Source organism: Scomber scombrus, chromosome 17, assembly GCF_963691925.1.
Source record: "Scomber scombrus chromosome 17, fScoSco1.1, whole genome shotgun sequence".
In the NCBI taxonomy this organism is placed as follows: domain Eukaryota; kingdom Metazoa; phylum Chordata; class Actinopteri; order Scombriformes; family Scombridae; genus Scomber; species Scomber scombrus.
Window position 1 is genome coordinate 18104363 of NC_084986.1, and position 16222 is coordinate 18120584.

Below are 16222 nucleotides of genomic sequence, written 5' to 3' on the forward strand. Positions count from 1 at the left end.
CAGGACCCTCGGGGGAATTGGGGATTGTAAGGATGTGTTGTCAACACTTGATGACATCCGCAGCCCCCCTGTCACTCTAAAATGTGCCCTGCACATGAAACAGAGAGCGGCAAATCGCAGCCACGGATCCAACTGAGGTCGTACAAAAACCACAGGAGAGCGTGATTTAATGATTTTATAGCATAAATATACACGTTAATAGTGCCATTAAAGTTATGAATCAGCAACAATGCACTGTAGTGGCAACTGTCGAGGTATTACTTTTACAATCAAATTGAATTGCATAATTCTTGCATTGGGATGTGGCCAATCAACTTAAAGGCTTCTGAGCCAAAAAAGTGTCAGAATAAGAGGTGGTTTTCGGTTGATGTATTTAACAATCGTGCAGTTGCATTTGTGTCTTTCTGTGTTATTTTGACAACGGCGTCCAACGTGACTCAGCCAATCGCCAATGAAAACCGGAGCTATCAGTTTTATCAATGGCAATGACAGTAGGTGTAAATCCGCAAAAACAACGGAAATTCCCGTTGGATAGAAGTTCAGTGGGATTAAAGATGAAAAGTGCTGCCAGTCGCATTGATTGGCCCTTGTGACAGATGAGAGTGATTGATCCACACTCCGGGGCCAATGTATAGTACATGTAAACATTTACTGCAGAGGACATGTTGGGGTGTCAGCAGTTTAAAAGGCCGTGGTGAAACAAGTATCCGTGCGGATATTGGCGAGGAGATGTGACACATGAGTCTGGTGATGCTTTTTCTGAGTTTCATCAGCTGTCCACAGCCGTGACGTGTTGCATATAGGAGTGCTCCTTTAAGGGTTGGCTACAGCTGATTTTCTTTCAAAGTTACTGTAACACTGGTTTAAAGGTTCGTGGAAAATCCCCCCCTTTGATGGTGCCATACTCACGATAAAAAACCCCTCCCGAAATAGTGCTACCAAACATTCCGAAATAATAAAGATACCACTATAAACTATTGATCAAAAATCACTCTTCAGAGCGCAGTCTGCAATCTTAATCACAAAACAAGACGGGAGTGCGATAAAATACGTCTCAATATATCTGTTTTTGCACCCTGTGGATGCCATTTCACTGTGGACAACACGGGCAGTTTGTGTTAGTGGACATCGCTTCAGATTATATCGTATCATAAACAAGTGGAATCTTACCAAATCTTAAAACGTGTGGCATCCCGCGAGAGTAACCAAGAAACAGCAGCAGAAGCGGGATCAGCCTGAGGTTGGACCTGAAAACGAGACTGGTTATCATCAGATGATGGGAGGTAATCTTCATGTTGTTTTTAAAAAATGCACAGTGGTTTTAATCCCCCCGGTGCGCGGGTTCGATTCCCCCGTAATTCGTGTACGGTTGTTGGGCAAGGCAGGGTGACGGCGGCCCTGGATGCGCAAGATCACGGCATGGTCACTTGCGCTTTCCCTAAATCCATTAGCAGTCCCGACATGATTCCTTCCCCTTCCCCTTCTCCTCCTTCAATGCGCCAAGAAACAACAATCCTCCGGGTCGAGGGACGGTGGGACATCCATGTCGAAGGGTACGGATCCAGTGGGGAGGGGGGAGCACAAGCATGGGCTATAGGTGAGGAACTGGAGAGGGTTGGAGAGGGGTTAGAGAGCGCCAAGCAGAGGATACAGCAGCGATATGCAGCCCCCTATGAGGCGCTCTGGGTTGCTTGCGCTCCCATTATACTGCACTGCTGCACAGGCTCTGACGTCGAGCCAAGGTTAGTGTTGTGAACGCGCACCAGAGAGACAGAGAGAGAGAGAGTGAGGGAGAGGGAGAGGGAGAGAACGGAGATATGGAAACAGATAGGAAAAAGAGAGAAATGGGAAAGAAGCGAAAGGTAAAGAGGCATGTACACATGAATAGCAGGAGAGAGTGAGAGAAAGTGAGAGAGAAAAATAATGGGGGTGGAGTGAATGTTTATTTCATAAGGCTTTAGATACTGCTTCTCTCACAACTTGGCGCCAGGATTGCATGCTTTTTGAAGATGTGTCGGTAAACAGTCTATCCAGTCTTTTCAGAGCTCGCATAAAACAGGAACTTCAGGGTGACTCTTTAATTGAAATGCGTCCAAACTGCCGCCAGTTTCGCTTCCATTCACAAAAGCAAAAAACACTTACGTATGTCCACACAATATGAATACAATCACGCTGAGGATTATTCCATACGATCAAAATTAGGTTTGTTATATTAATCAAATGTGATTATCTTGGACTGAAGTGATACGAGTTATCTGTAGCACTCTATTTACGCTTGATTTATTCACGTTTTTCACTTGTTTAGCCTATTGGCGCAGGGTCTTGATTCAGCACCATGGACAGAGACGCAGCAAACCCACATGTTGGCCACTAAAAGCTACGAGTCTGCTCTAACCTTCCTCGGGGTTCAAATAACCAGCAATGATTTGGCCGAAGTTTGCAGGGGGGGTGTTTAGGATTATTGTCTAATTCTACAGGCATTTTTCTACACTTGGCACATAAAGACACAACTGTTCACACAATAACTGTCCAACCTCTGCACACAAGCGATATAATCTCATGCCTGCGGGAAATACGTGTGTGTGTGTGTGTGTGTGTGTGTGTGTGTGTGTGTGTGTGTGTGTGTGTGTGTGTGTCACTAACAACTTCCCTTTCTAAACTACTTTTTTTTTTTTTTTTTACAGGATTTCAAGCAACAACCTTTCAACAATTTCCCCCATCATTTCAGAAATGTGGGAGGAGTGGGATGAAAGGAATTAAAATTGGCAGAACAGCAAATCCGTAATATCGACAGAAGCTGCTGAAAGGCACGAATATTTAACCTATGCAAATAACTCCACTTTAGACTTGAAAGCCTTCCAGCAACAGACTTCTCGAGTGTGAGCCATCCTCCGATGTGAAGGTGTGTGTGTGTGTGTGTGTGTGTGGGGGGGGGGGGGGGGGGCATACACACAAAAGCTCCAATGCTGGGTTACATTTCACGGGGGAAAGACATGCAGTATCTCTCGAGACTGTAAGTAGGCCTATCACGTTTTTTGATCTGATTAGCGAGTTCAAACGAGGCTATATCCTATAGGATGTGTTGCACCGAGAAGATTGATATCTGCGGCTCTTGCATGGGCCTACATGCTATTGATTTAACACTACATGCACCTTATCAGTGTCCGCCCCCTTCATGCGCCAGAGGTTCAGCTGGAGCTATAGGTAAAGCAGTGCGCCCCGATCCAAAAGTGTGGAGGGGCATTTCATCCCAACTGAGATGTGAAAGGGCCTCTTTGATCGGCGCCACCAGAGTCCAAAGCCTGGATGAACACCGTGATTGTGTGACTCAAGTGTGAATGGCTGGCCTGTGTGTGTATGCGTGTGTGTTGAGTAGATCTACTCCAATATAGACTCACTACAATAGTCCTGTGTGGGCTTTTTAGTGCATTTATAATAGATCTTCTGGATGACCTTGTCCTACTTTATGGTATTTTTTATTTCCTCTGAGGTTATTCTTGGAGTCTGACGGTGCTGATTACTGCATGTGTGTTACATCTGTTTATTAGACTGCATACTAGTGAAATTATATTTAAAAGCGCAGATAAGCAAAGCACACTGATGCCTACCCTCGCTTTTTTTTGCTGAAGTGCTACTCCATTACCGCATCTGTCAAATCCTCTAATAAAAAGCAAACGCATTTAATGGCGAAGAGGGCGCTTGTGTCAGCTAAAGGAAACACGAAGTAATTACATGGGATCAAGTAGGTGGTGTGAACGTTGACTTTGAGCGTGTGTCAGTTTGCGTGGGTCTGCACACCAGCACTCTGCCGTGTGAGAATATCAAAGAGAATGGCACTCATCATGCAACCATCTGGACTATTAGCATAATTATGGAGAAATTCAGAGGTTCCGTATAAGTCAGCAGAGCTTCACACAGCATGAAAAGAATGCTCATTGAGCTCAGGGAGAAGACAGCAACTGACAGGCATGCCGGTTTCCTCTTAAAGTCACAGCGCCCTCTGGCTCAAAACGGAGGTATTGCACCAAGTTTGATCAGCACTCAGGTGCCCCCACACTAATTGCACCCACAATGTAATTTACAGAATATAATTAAGAAGTGCTACAAATAATTCGGACTTAATTGGCTTATATCTATATAGCATTGTATGTCTGTGCATGAGCATATACTTGAGCATTTAAGGTCAAAAATTCAGTTGTGCTTTACTAAAAAGTATGACTTGATCATTTTGTGTGTTCATACCTTGATTACTGATTATAAATCGTCATTTACCAAACTTTACATTTCAGAGTAAGCCAGCCAGATGAGAAAACTGTGTGTGTAAAGCAGTTATAAAAGAGGAGGTGACAGGAATGGCAAATTGCCTTGTTATAATGTTAAAATGATTCCTGCTCCTTCAGCTCTTTGTGACTAATAGGAAAATATCCCCAGTTCCATTTGGGAGATGTACTTTTTTTTCATCCATGATCAAACCATGTCATTTTTAAGGAGACCACAAATTAGATGAGTTTATACACACCCACTTGCTTGTAACCCAGGGAGGCTTCCATATGAGCTGGTTGGTGTGTTTATTCAGACACCATGCACTGGGTAATGCAAAGGGGACTTTATGCAAAGGAGAGATAACCACTGCTAAAAGCCTTCTGTCATTTTCCCTCTCTCCCTCTGTTTCTCTCTCCCCCCTTCCCTCGCTCTCTCGCACAGGCAGACTGGTGGAAAGATAGCATTGGCACAGGCAGGGATACCATGGAAACGAGAAGCTGATGCACTTTGAATGGTAAGACCCTGAAAGAGAAGACATTCATTCAGTTCAGTCGCCCTATACGAAAAGCTCATCTGCGCTGCATTATTCTGAATTCTACAAGTTTATTTTAACATGGTTGACACCAGAACGCTAACGATGATCTCAAATCATTAAGCCATTATGTCAGGATGACTGTGGCTAAGGATGGCTTAACATTTTCACAAGAAGAACACGCACACATTGTTTCTTTGCACACACACACAAAATATAAACTTGTTATTTTTCCTAGCAACAGCTTCACAATGTCCAACCCTGTAAATGCACCATACCATATCTGCCTCACTCGTAATCATGCCAATTTTGAGTATAATATAATTACAGTTCCAACTTGTGGCTTTGCTTCAGCAATGAACATAACAGCATGCTGAAGTCAGTACTGGCCTATATGTCTTGAGCAGTGCTGTTAATGAGATCCCTGGGACCTCAGTGGGAATACATTCTTCAGAAACGACAATTAGTCAAGTGAGACAGTAATTAGGACCTCTCTGCCGACTGTCACTTCCAGTTAGTGCTGACAAACCCCCCACCCCCCCAGCAACTACAGTCAGGCACTTTCTTCTGAAGCTGCATTCTGACTTTATGACAGGCATCAGTAACTTCCATCAACCATGGTTATACTAGCCTATCAAAAAAGAGCATGGTAATTTGGTCAGTACCATGATGATTAAGTCTGATGGTTAATTCTACTGGTTTTATGATGATGTACTACCACATTCGAAAAATTACCATTGGCACTTTACGTCTGCTGTGGTGCAGTTATTTCTGTAAGCTAATGATAGAATTGTCATGCTACAATAGACTACACTCGTTAAAAAAGCTATATTGTAATTATAAAATTATACAAAGGACCTAAATATGATATAATGTTTCAATTCAACTGATTATAATTACTCTCTGCAGCCATAAAAGCATCAAAACATAGGCTACATAAGCACTGTATAAACTTGAGGGGGAAATAGTTGAGTCTTTGTTTAGTAAGAGTAGCTAGCTTAGCCAACTCTGACTAACAAAGGTACTTGTTTGTATTTGATACCAATAAAGGTATATATATTTATAATTATATATTTGTATTTATGCTAAAATATGCTAGGTAACAAGCTTCTAGCTACATTTAAGCTAATGTTTGTTACGCCCCGTTCCAAATAACGTTTTATTATACGTTATGACGTGCTAAATTACAGTGTAGGTGTTTTATGAATGAACCCGTCGTCATGGTAGAAATAGTAAGCGGTAGAAGTAGAAAATTATAATTGCTTACCAAGCTCATCATACTCAGTGCAGTCCACTTTGTGTTTTGAATGGTTTGAGTCGGAAGTCAGATACCGTTCAGGGATAGGTTATTAGGAGTACTTGTCCAATCAGGTTCCTCGTAGACCGGCCATGGGCGTATACAAGTAAAGAAAATTGAATATAGGTGTTTTTAGACAGCTTTTATCCCAGATATGTATTGATATCTATGGAAGCCCATTTCCGACACTGTGATGGAAAAAAAAGATCCTGTAAGTCATCATAATGAGAAACTATCTCAAAATAATGACTTAGTATCTGATAATAATGACTTAGTATCTGATAATAATGAGAAACTATATCATAATAATGACTTAGTTTCTCATTATTTTGAGATACTAAGTCATTATTATGAGATAGCTTCTCATTATCTTGAGATACTATCTCATAATAATGACTTAGTATCTCATAATAATGACTTAGTGTCTCATTATTATGAGATACTAAGTCATTATTTTGAGATAGTTTCTCATTATAATGACTTACAGGAACTTTTTTTTTCATCACAGTGGCGGAAATGGGCTTCCATAGATACCAAATTAAAACAGTTTTAACATAATATCTAACTAATATTTTTATCTGGATCCATGTTCCATATCCATATTATGTCATGTCTGTCCCATGTTTTAGATACCATTTTAAAGGAGTATGCCACCAAAACCTTTTATTTCAACTTATATGAGTATCAAATACTCCCTGTTAGTAGGTTTAAAAGGTTGATTTGAGAAGTTTGTCCCTTTCCCCTTCATAAAGGACAGTTGTAGTCAGCTTGGATTCACAACAGTTTCAGTGGATGGCAAAGTTGACCCAGTTTTGTAGAAGAAATGTCTCCAGAAACTTTTCAAACTTCTTCTGCAGCATAATCCACTTCTGTACATCTATAGGCTCAGCATCCCCACGCACTCATTTATTATAAATATTTTTTATAATATATTTTTTATGTTATTTATGGTTGTATTTATGGTGTTTATGTAAACACTATAATGTATAAGTTATATGTAAATGGTTTTGTAGAACATTATCAAAGACTAATAAATGAGTTGTTTATACCTCTGTTCTTGTCAGGAAAATACATTTTCTGTGCTTTGTGGTTTTAGATCTTAGGAAAGAAATCATGCAAATTCACACACGTACACACACACACACACACACACACACACACACACACACACACACACACACACACACAGCAGAGAGCCAGACTGATTGGATGGTGGACGGCTGGAGTGGTTATTACAGAGCGTCCAGCAGTCTGGTTTGCAGGATAAGGATGTCCTTACAGGGCAATTCTCAGTATGAACGATGAGGAAACAGCCCCCTGTGTGTGTGCTCCTGCGTGTGTGTGAGAGCAAGAGAGCGATAGAGAGAGACTGAGCGAGAGCCAGAAAGGAAGTTCGAAAGAGAGGAATAGACAGAATGTGGACAGATGCATCTGTCTGCCTACATATTTTGGCCCTCAAACAGAAATCCTGGCACTTTTTGCAAGTACCTTTCCCCACTGGACTAGTTGGTGCCAAGGGCTCGTCTGCAGAGAAAGAGACTGGAGAATAGGAGAGAAACTCACAAGGCTTTACATTCTGTTACAGGAAAGCCTCCAATAAACTTCTTTCTGCCAAGACATCTCCATCTTTGGTGTCCATGAATCAGAATAAGAGGGGGGGCTTCTAAAGTCAGACATGGAAGCATGAATAAAGAGCAGACACACATGGACGATTTGTGTACATCTGGGGTTTTGTTGATGAGCTCTCTTGGTGCCTATTAACAACTCATTAGCGCTTGATCTAATTCTCACCATTTTACAGACCATTGACAAGAGACATGGAAACAACCTGTAAATGTGAATGCCACCATTATAATCACACTTTAACATGCAATATAAAGCCAGATCTGTGCTCCCACACAGGAAGTGATGCAGAAATAAACAGTGCATCCTCTCAGGCATACGGGAGCACTAAAGGGACTGTTGGGTTCACAGTTCCAAAGATAAGGAAGGCTTGGAAGGCGTGCTCATGTTTTTCATTAGAGACCTGCTTCACATACAGTTGAAAGTCTTCTTCTAAGGGAAAGGTTACAGAAGGCTTACGTCTCTGACCTTTAAGGCTTCCAACCTCAGTAATAAAATCCACTATGTTTCCACAAAGATCCTGGGATGAACTGTTGCAGCTGGGGATGAGAGGGCCCAGCACTTGCCTCAGACATCCAGGATCAGAGGCTCCAAACAGGGATAACACTCCCAGCATTTAATGTTTTCAATCAAGGGATCAGCTACTGTGACTGGAAGCAAAATGTCCCAGACAGCTATCATGCAGGAGTTGCTGTCAGGCAAAAGCTGGCACGACTAATATGGCTTGTCAGAGTGAAAATAGCCTGGTATTGTTCTCACCTTCCGGAAAGGTACAGGCATGACGCCTTTGTCTTGTTCATCTCTCAGGAGTCATGCTCTAATAGCTTTTCAGGCTCATATTGCCTTGGTAAGAGGGATTTAAACTTGGTGTTTCACTACCCAGAGAGTGTACTGAAGTGATGGAGGCTGAGCTTTTCATATACCCATAATTTAGCATGAATCAAATTTATGCCATGTGATAAATTTGTGTCTTTAGATTAAATGGCATTTGACGCATTGGATTTGAGAATTATTAAATTGCCTGGTTAGGGTTTTATTAAAAATAACTCAAGGTACATGGACTATGCCTTCTACAGCTCAAGTGTTTTCATGGGTTGCCAAGACTGCAGCACTACCAAAATATATTGGACAGATAAACAGAAATGCTAAACAGTGTGACAGACTTGTCTTTAAATACATGCACAGGGTGGTTGCAAACAACTGCAACAGATTTATGGATATATGTCATGTGTTCAATTGCAATAAATTTAGCTTCTTTCAATCTCAAACTCTTACATCTCTTTTACTCGTGCAAACAATAAACTTCAGTGCATGAGAGATAAATTGCTGCATTAATTCTCAATATAAAACTCTCCTCACAAACACATGGGTGTGTTCTGCTTTTTCTGACTGACAAAATAGTCATTTCAACATATTCAAGTCTCTAGTCTTCTGAGTTACTTTCAGCAGTTTCTCTCCTTTGCACAAATCCCCAGAGTGGTTTTAATAGACAAATACTTGTTACAAAGGTCCTCAGCATCTACAGTAAGCCCTGTGCAAAATCCACCCTGCAGGAAAATGTTGCCACCTAAGCCTCTGTTAAAACCCAGGGAAAATCTGGATGTGGACCAGCAGATAGAGAGCATCAGTGTGGAAACATAAAGAAGGGTTTGATCTCATTTATGCCTTTGCTGTTCTGGAGGTGACGAAATGAGGCCAGTCTTGAGCTTGTCCAGGTTACTCCTCTCCTCTCCTCTCCTCTCCTCTCCTCTCCTCTCCTCTCCTCTCCTCTCCTCTCCTCTCCTCTCCTCTCCTCTCCTCTCCTCTCCTCTCTTCCTATCTCCTCTCCTCTTCTCTCTCCCATTAATCACGTTTGTACACATGAAAATGAGCTTAACCATTCTTCCTGTACAGTGTTCTACTTCCACTCAAGGACACCTTGCAGTGGAAGGTGTAAGTAGGATCTCCCTGCATGTGCATATTTCCCACCTCCAATTCCAACTAATGGACACCCTTCAGTCTTGAGCCAGCTTGAAAACATGCTGGATGGGGTGTCATCCTCTCATGTTAAGGCTGCTTCTTTGCTGTCACTCTTCTGATAACAATTAACGTTTCCATAAACCCCTTTGTCAATGAGAAAAAAAAGCAGGAATAATATGAATGAATATGGGGATGAAATGTAACAGTCATTTCGCCTTGGCGTGCTGAAAGACTCAGATCTGACCTTCAGCAGTCATATCAAATCAATCACCAAAACAGCCTTCTATCAGCTTAAGAACATATCCAGAGTGAAGGGTTTTATGTCTCAAACAGACCAGGAGAAGTTGATTCATGCTTTCATCTCCAGTAGACTCGACTACTGTAACGGTCTTCTGACTGGACTCCCACAAAAAAGCATTAAACAACTGCAGCTCATTCAGAACGCTGCAGCCCGAGTTTTGACCAGAACAAAGAGATTACACATTACTCCAGTTCTAAAGTCTTTACACTGGCTCCCAGTCAGCTATAGAATAGATTTTAAAGTTATGCTACTGGTCTACAAATCACTGAATGGTTTAGGTCCAGAATACATGAATGACATGTTAGTAGAATATAAACCCAGTAGGGCTCTGAGATCTACTGACTCAGGTCAGATAGTGGAGCCCAGAGTTCAGACTAAACATGGTGAAGCAGCTTTTAGCTGTTATGCTGCACACAACTGGAACAAACTACCAGCAGAACTGAAATCAGCCCCAACTGTGAATATTTTTAAATCCAGGTTAAAAACACTTCTCTTCTCCTGTGCTCATGATGTATGTGTTTACTATGATTGGGTTGTATTTTTATTTCTCAAATTCCATGTTTTTTTCAATTTTTTCTGTTAAATGTTTGTTTTAAGTAAATGACATTGAGTTGCCACTGTGTATGAAATGCGCTATATAAATAAAACTGCCTTGCCTTGCCTTGCCTATGTCAAAAGATTAATAGAAAAAAAAATTTAATTGAAGGACTTATCCCTTGAGTTCAACATAATTTCAACTAAACTATGTGAGAGGAGGTTGGGTGTATACTGTATCAGCTTGTATATGACTTGACAAAGACAATGAAGACAAAGCCACAGAGGGAAGGAAGAAGAAAGAGAGACAAGAAGGTAGAGAATATGTAAGGAAGAGGGAGGATGGGAAAAAGAAAATGAGCTTGGTTCCCTTTGTTGCACAGTGCTTCACCACTTAATCATCCCCATGGTCTATAAATAGGCCTTCACAGCCATGGAATATTGGGAGATTAATGGAAGAGAATGGAACACCATAATGCTCTAAAGCTTCAACATTTCTATTGCACTTCAATAGTGCAGATTTTATTTCACTTCACCACCAATGGCAGAACTTCTCTTCAGTTTTATCATAAAAAAGTGGAGAGGGGAGGTTTATCAGATTGCATCCAGTTTATGTCATTTTCCTTCTCTCTTCTTCTCTGTCCTTTTCATATTTTGTCTAGTTCAACACTGTGTTACAGTAAAGGAGGATACACATGCAGACACACCAGCTAAATGGCACCAAAGGGCAGAAATATGGATGAAGTCCAAGCATGAAAGCATTAGAAAAACACCAAAAGACCACAAGCTTTTCCCCACAGCAGCAGGCAGTGGCAAAGTTTTCTCCCCTCATTTTACATTCTGCACGGTGAACTGCAGAGTTTCTTTTCAGCAGCACCTATCACAAGTGCTCATCTTCTGTGGAAATGTTGATGGTGTCGAGGTAGCAGGAATCACCTTGTATCTCCCTGTTCCCCTCAGTGTGTGTGTGTGTGTGTGTGTGTGTGTGTGTGTGTGTGTGTGTGTGTGTGTGTGTGTGTGTGTGTGTGTGTGTGTGTGTGTGTGTGTGTGTGTGTGTGTGTTTGTATTTGTGTGTATCTGTGCATGTGTGTGTACATGCGGTTTTACTGTAAGGGTTTGCAGGAGCTTGTGTGGGTGCAGGCTCACATCAGGAGCATTTGACTTTGACAGAAACATGGCACAGTTGTGATTTACGGCAGAGAGTGAGGATGTAAGGACACTAAACCTACACACATTAGAAACACAAAGTGCTATTAATAGAAAGGAAGTTATATGTTTAAAAAGGAAAGAGAAATTAAAACGAAATGTACCTTTTATAATTGTGCTTGCATGTATACTTTGATGTAGAACTCAGACATACCGAGTGTACTTCCCATTGTCTATTACCATATTAGTTCCCACCATCTGTTAAAAACACATAAGTCTCAGAGAAAGCCATAACTTCATGAGCTTCTGAGTAAAACCATCAGCAAGATAGAATTGTTATGAGTGGAACATAATAATAAAAGACGTTTGCTGTCTATTAGTAATTTTATTGCTGTTGATTTGTTCCTTACAGTAATCATAAGATAATCATTCCATAATGTCACAGTAGGAAAAGCACAGATACAACCAATAAAATGAACTATTGCTGAATTCCATTTAGCTCCTTTGATTTCAGGGTCCTGCTATTGTGTTAAAAACAAGATTAGAAAAGAAAAGAAACATCTGATAAAAATTAAAAAAAACTAAGAATCTGTATGTCTTCTGTCCACACTGCTATCACTCAGGGCTTAATATGTGCATGGGCACCCAAAACGAACTTTGTAGTCACGGCAATCGCCAGATTTCTGGTCCTCTGTGCGGCAAACAAATCCCGTAGTTGGGTTGTAGCTGAAAAATGATTCCAAGAGATTAGTGAGTCAGTGTGCTACTCAAAGCAAAATGCAGAACAAGAACTTCTTTTTAATGAGGTACATTGCTAAAACTATAAATTATTCTTTGAATATGATAAAAACATGATTTATTTTAAATGCTGTTACTGTCTGAGGTAATCTTGTAAGAGCAGATGTCACTTCATTTGAAATGTAAAACTTCTATGTAAATAAAAGGATGGAATTGTCGAGCAATAATTAATTGGTGTATTCATATTTCTTACTCCTCAGAACACACAGACAATATTTTATCATTTAAAGCTGTTAGAACAAGAAGGAAGAAATGGCTCAGCTATGTTTAAATGTTTCAGATACTATGATGTGCCTTTTACCCAGTTTCCTCATGGGGCTCATTAAAATTTAAACACATTTAATGTAAATGTGCCTCAACAAAAGTTTACATTCACTGTTTCAGGAATAATTCCAGCCATACTTCTATACTTACGCATAGAAGTTCTCCCCTGTAGAAATGGCTGGGGTCAGTGTATCAGTGGTAACAGCCTCTATGTACAGAGGGTAGTCGCAAATTTGTCCTGGGTTCATATCCTTCAGATCCCTCAAAGTCTCCCAGTCCCCTGTTCCACTGGGATTATCACGGTCATACCACTTGGTCCAGCATACTGCAGGGTGCAATTAAGATAAACAGGATGACTGATGGGACACTGTGTAGCCAGAGCGCCACAGTAAATGAATGCTTATGCACATACCTCCTCCACCACAGAAGGGGGGATGGCAGCTGAAACGAACACGGTAATCATTACACATCTTTTTGGGTTGGTCCTGGTTTTTGCAGATGAATCCTACAGTTGGGTCTAACCTGAAAGAAGAAACACAGAGTGACACTGACTGAAAATAATCTAAAAGAAGCATTTGTGCATCTGGATGGACTTCCAGATGTGTGTGGAATAAAACACAATGAATACTTTGAAGACATTTTGAATATTACACATACAATATTGTGATTGACAAATGAGGACACTCTCTAACTAGGAGATAATTAGACCCAATTAACATTAATGTATTCCATCCTTTTAACAACTGTTCAGTCGCATAAAATATGCTGCTGTGTATGCCTAGTACATGACTCAATAGAACAGAATACAGTGGAATAAAATGTGAAAAATACAAACAAACAACATAAATGCAAAACATTCAGTAGATCAATACGAGCAGTATGAATCACTAAATAAAACACATACTTACTGAGTGTTGACATCACCTGCTGCAGCCACAGTGAGACCAGAAAGAGTTCGGGCCTCAATATCCATTGGTTTAGGGCAGATCTTTCCTGGGTTCTCCTTGTGAAGATTGTATAGGATCTCCCAGTCTCCAGTTCCACTGGGATCATCTCTGTCAAACCAGTCTGTCCAGCATTCTGGACAGAGGTATTCAAGTAGTTAGCAATAGATATTTGAAATCTCTCTACAATTGCCCAAATAGTGGTTTGGTCTAAAAAACTAAACAAAAAAACAAATAAAGACAGATGCAACAGAATTGTAACAACAAAAGGTGCAATCAGCTTACGAATGTGGGTGGGATAGTAGCAGGGCCATCCTGAATGGAGTTTTAAAAAACAATGGGTATTAGACCTTTCTATACAAAGTGATCCACAGAATGGTTTCGTCTGTGCTTTAAATGTCAAAAAGAAAAAAGGAATCTCTAACCTGGCTTCAGAGGACGGATGTTGCATGGAAAAGCTACTCCAGGGTGAAAAAAGAAAATTACATATATTTAACACTCTAAGTCTGAATTTACAACTATATTACAAGAATCGAAAAATAGGCACATCAAAAATACAGATGTTAAAAAACACCTGATTTAATATTAAATCAATATTCAGTTTTCTAATGGATATTCTACCTATTCACAACGTTATGATGCTTGTGTCTCTCCCATATTAAATTATGCTTCAGGGGTCTGGGGATTTAAAGAATCTAAAACTGCAGATTCCATAGAGAACAGAGCCGCTTGCTGCTTTTTAGGTGTTCATAAATTTGCTCCAATTTTGGCTGTTCAAGGTGACATGGGCTGGCTTCCTGGTTCTATAAGATGTAAATGTGAGATGATTAGATTATGGAATCGTTTACTCAATATGTCAGAAAATAGGGTCAATAAGAAATTTTTTATTTGGAGTAAATTAAACGGCTATCCATGGGCTAAAGAAATAATTACTTTATTTGAAGAGGTTGGATTACAGTATATGAAAAGAAATTATTTAACTTGTTCAATAGCTTCAATTAGTGAGAAACTATTTGTTTTATTTGAGACAAAATGGTTAAATGATATTTTGTTATAGCCCAAATTACGAACATACAGTATATCCAAATTAAGCACAATGATGGCCCTGAACCTTATGTTAAAGCAAACCTAACAAGAAATCAAAGGTCCTTAGTGGCACAGCTAAGAACAGGAATCCTTCCCTTGAATCTTGAAATCGGCAGATTTAAAAATATTCTTGAAGATGAAAGGTTATGTGAATTATGTGAACTCAACGAAGTTGAAAATGATTCACATTTTCTTTTATACTGTCCCTTGTATGATGAACTGAGAACTCCAATATTTACTGAAATGTCTGTTAAAAACGTCAGGATGGTTTATATGTTTAATTGCTCTAATGTCTGTTATCTGGTTTTCGTTTGCTATTATTTGTGTCTTGTAAGCCCACTTGGGTCTGGGCACTTCTGGTGCATGACATGTTAATACAAAAATTTTTAAAAATTAAAAAAAAAAAAAAAAAAAAGTAACAATAATGGTTTAGCTGTGCTTGTCATGATGATGATGTCATGACAAGATTCATGATCACATGCAGACATGGAAAGCTGGTTACAAGGTGTGAATTTGATCAAACTACAGTGAGTAGTTTGTGGGTCTTACATTTTTCATCAGTTGGTTCCACTTTGTCAGGCACTCTGCGGTCCTGCTGGTGGCTTTCTGGTAAAGATAATCAAACATATGTTGTATATTTTGTATATACTGTATAGTAGTAAGAATTGAACATATAATCATTGTTGTTATTGAGATGGACCTACCAAAAAGCAATCCTGCAAGAATAGCAATGCTCAACTATTAGAGAAATTGAAAAATGGAAAAGATCAAGATCACAGAATCGAACATACTGTGTATATAGAACTTGTAAATAGAAAATGTCTTAAAAAGGCGCATATTTACATTAAAAATGAACTTATAATACAAAATATCATAGATTACCAATTTGATCATGATTGCAAACAGTGAGACACCTGTTGGAGTAATAATTTGTATTAATGAATATGAATCTAGATAAGAAATATGTTTACAACATTCTTTGAGATGTACATTTAAAATTTGAATATTACTGTAAAATAAACCATTTAAGTCACAGTAAATAAAATAGAAATTATAGACAAAAGTGTTAGACCTCACTTATGAAAGAATTTAAGTGTCTTATGGTAAATATAACTGAAGCAACAAGCATTCTTGCTGATTCAAAGATTACATGAAATTTCTCTACCAAAACAAAATAAACTCACCCACAGGACCTTTCAGTAGATCTGAACGTTAACCAACCTCTCCCTGGCTTTATAAACCTCTTTCCTCTCTCTCTCTCTCTCTCTCTCTCTCCTCTCTCTCTCTCTCTTCTCTCTCTCTCTCTCTCTCTCTCTCTCTCTCTCTCTCTCCCTCTCTCTCTCTCTCTCTCTCTCTCTCTCTCTCTCTCTCTCTCTCTCTCTCTCTCTCTCTCTCTCTCCTCTCTCTCTCTCTCTCTCTCTCTTTCCAAAATATACTGCTGTACAACAACCTGGAAGATATTCAGTTACAGACAT

General features: G+C 39.8%; 2 protein-coding genes across 2 annotated transcripts in view; both read right to left on the reverse strand.

Moving 5' to 3' along the window:
- Positions 1-1461, reverse strand: part of LOC133997954 (glutamate receptor ionotropic, kainate 2-like) — a 61193-nt gene extending 59732 nt beyond the window's left edge. Inside the window, exon 1 of the mRNA XM_062437694.1 lies at positions 1171-1461. Within this exon, the coding sequence (XP_062293678.1) occupies positions 1171-1294 (124 nt within the window). The 5' untranslated portion in view covers positions 1295-1461. The remainder of the gene's footprint in view (positions 1-1170) is intronic.
- A 10820-nt stretch (positions 1462-12281) lies between these two features.
- si:dkey-205h13.2 (uncharacterized) lies at positions 12282-15995 on the reverse strand. Its single transcript, XM_062436947.1, has 9 exons — positions 15932-15995; positions 15630-15661; positions 15452-15485; positions 15297-15353; positions 14087-14119; positions 13626-13797; positions 13124-13239; positions 12868-13042; positions 12282-12381 (listed from the first exon to the last, which is right to left on the reverse strand). Exons 2-9 carry the CDS (start codon positions 15639-15641, stop codon positions 12282-12284), a joined length of 699 nt encoding a protein of 232 aa, XP_062292931.1. The 5' UTR covers positions 15642-15661; positions 15932-15995.
- Between the last annotated feature and the right edge of the window lie 227 nt (positions 15996-16222).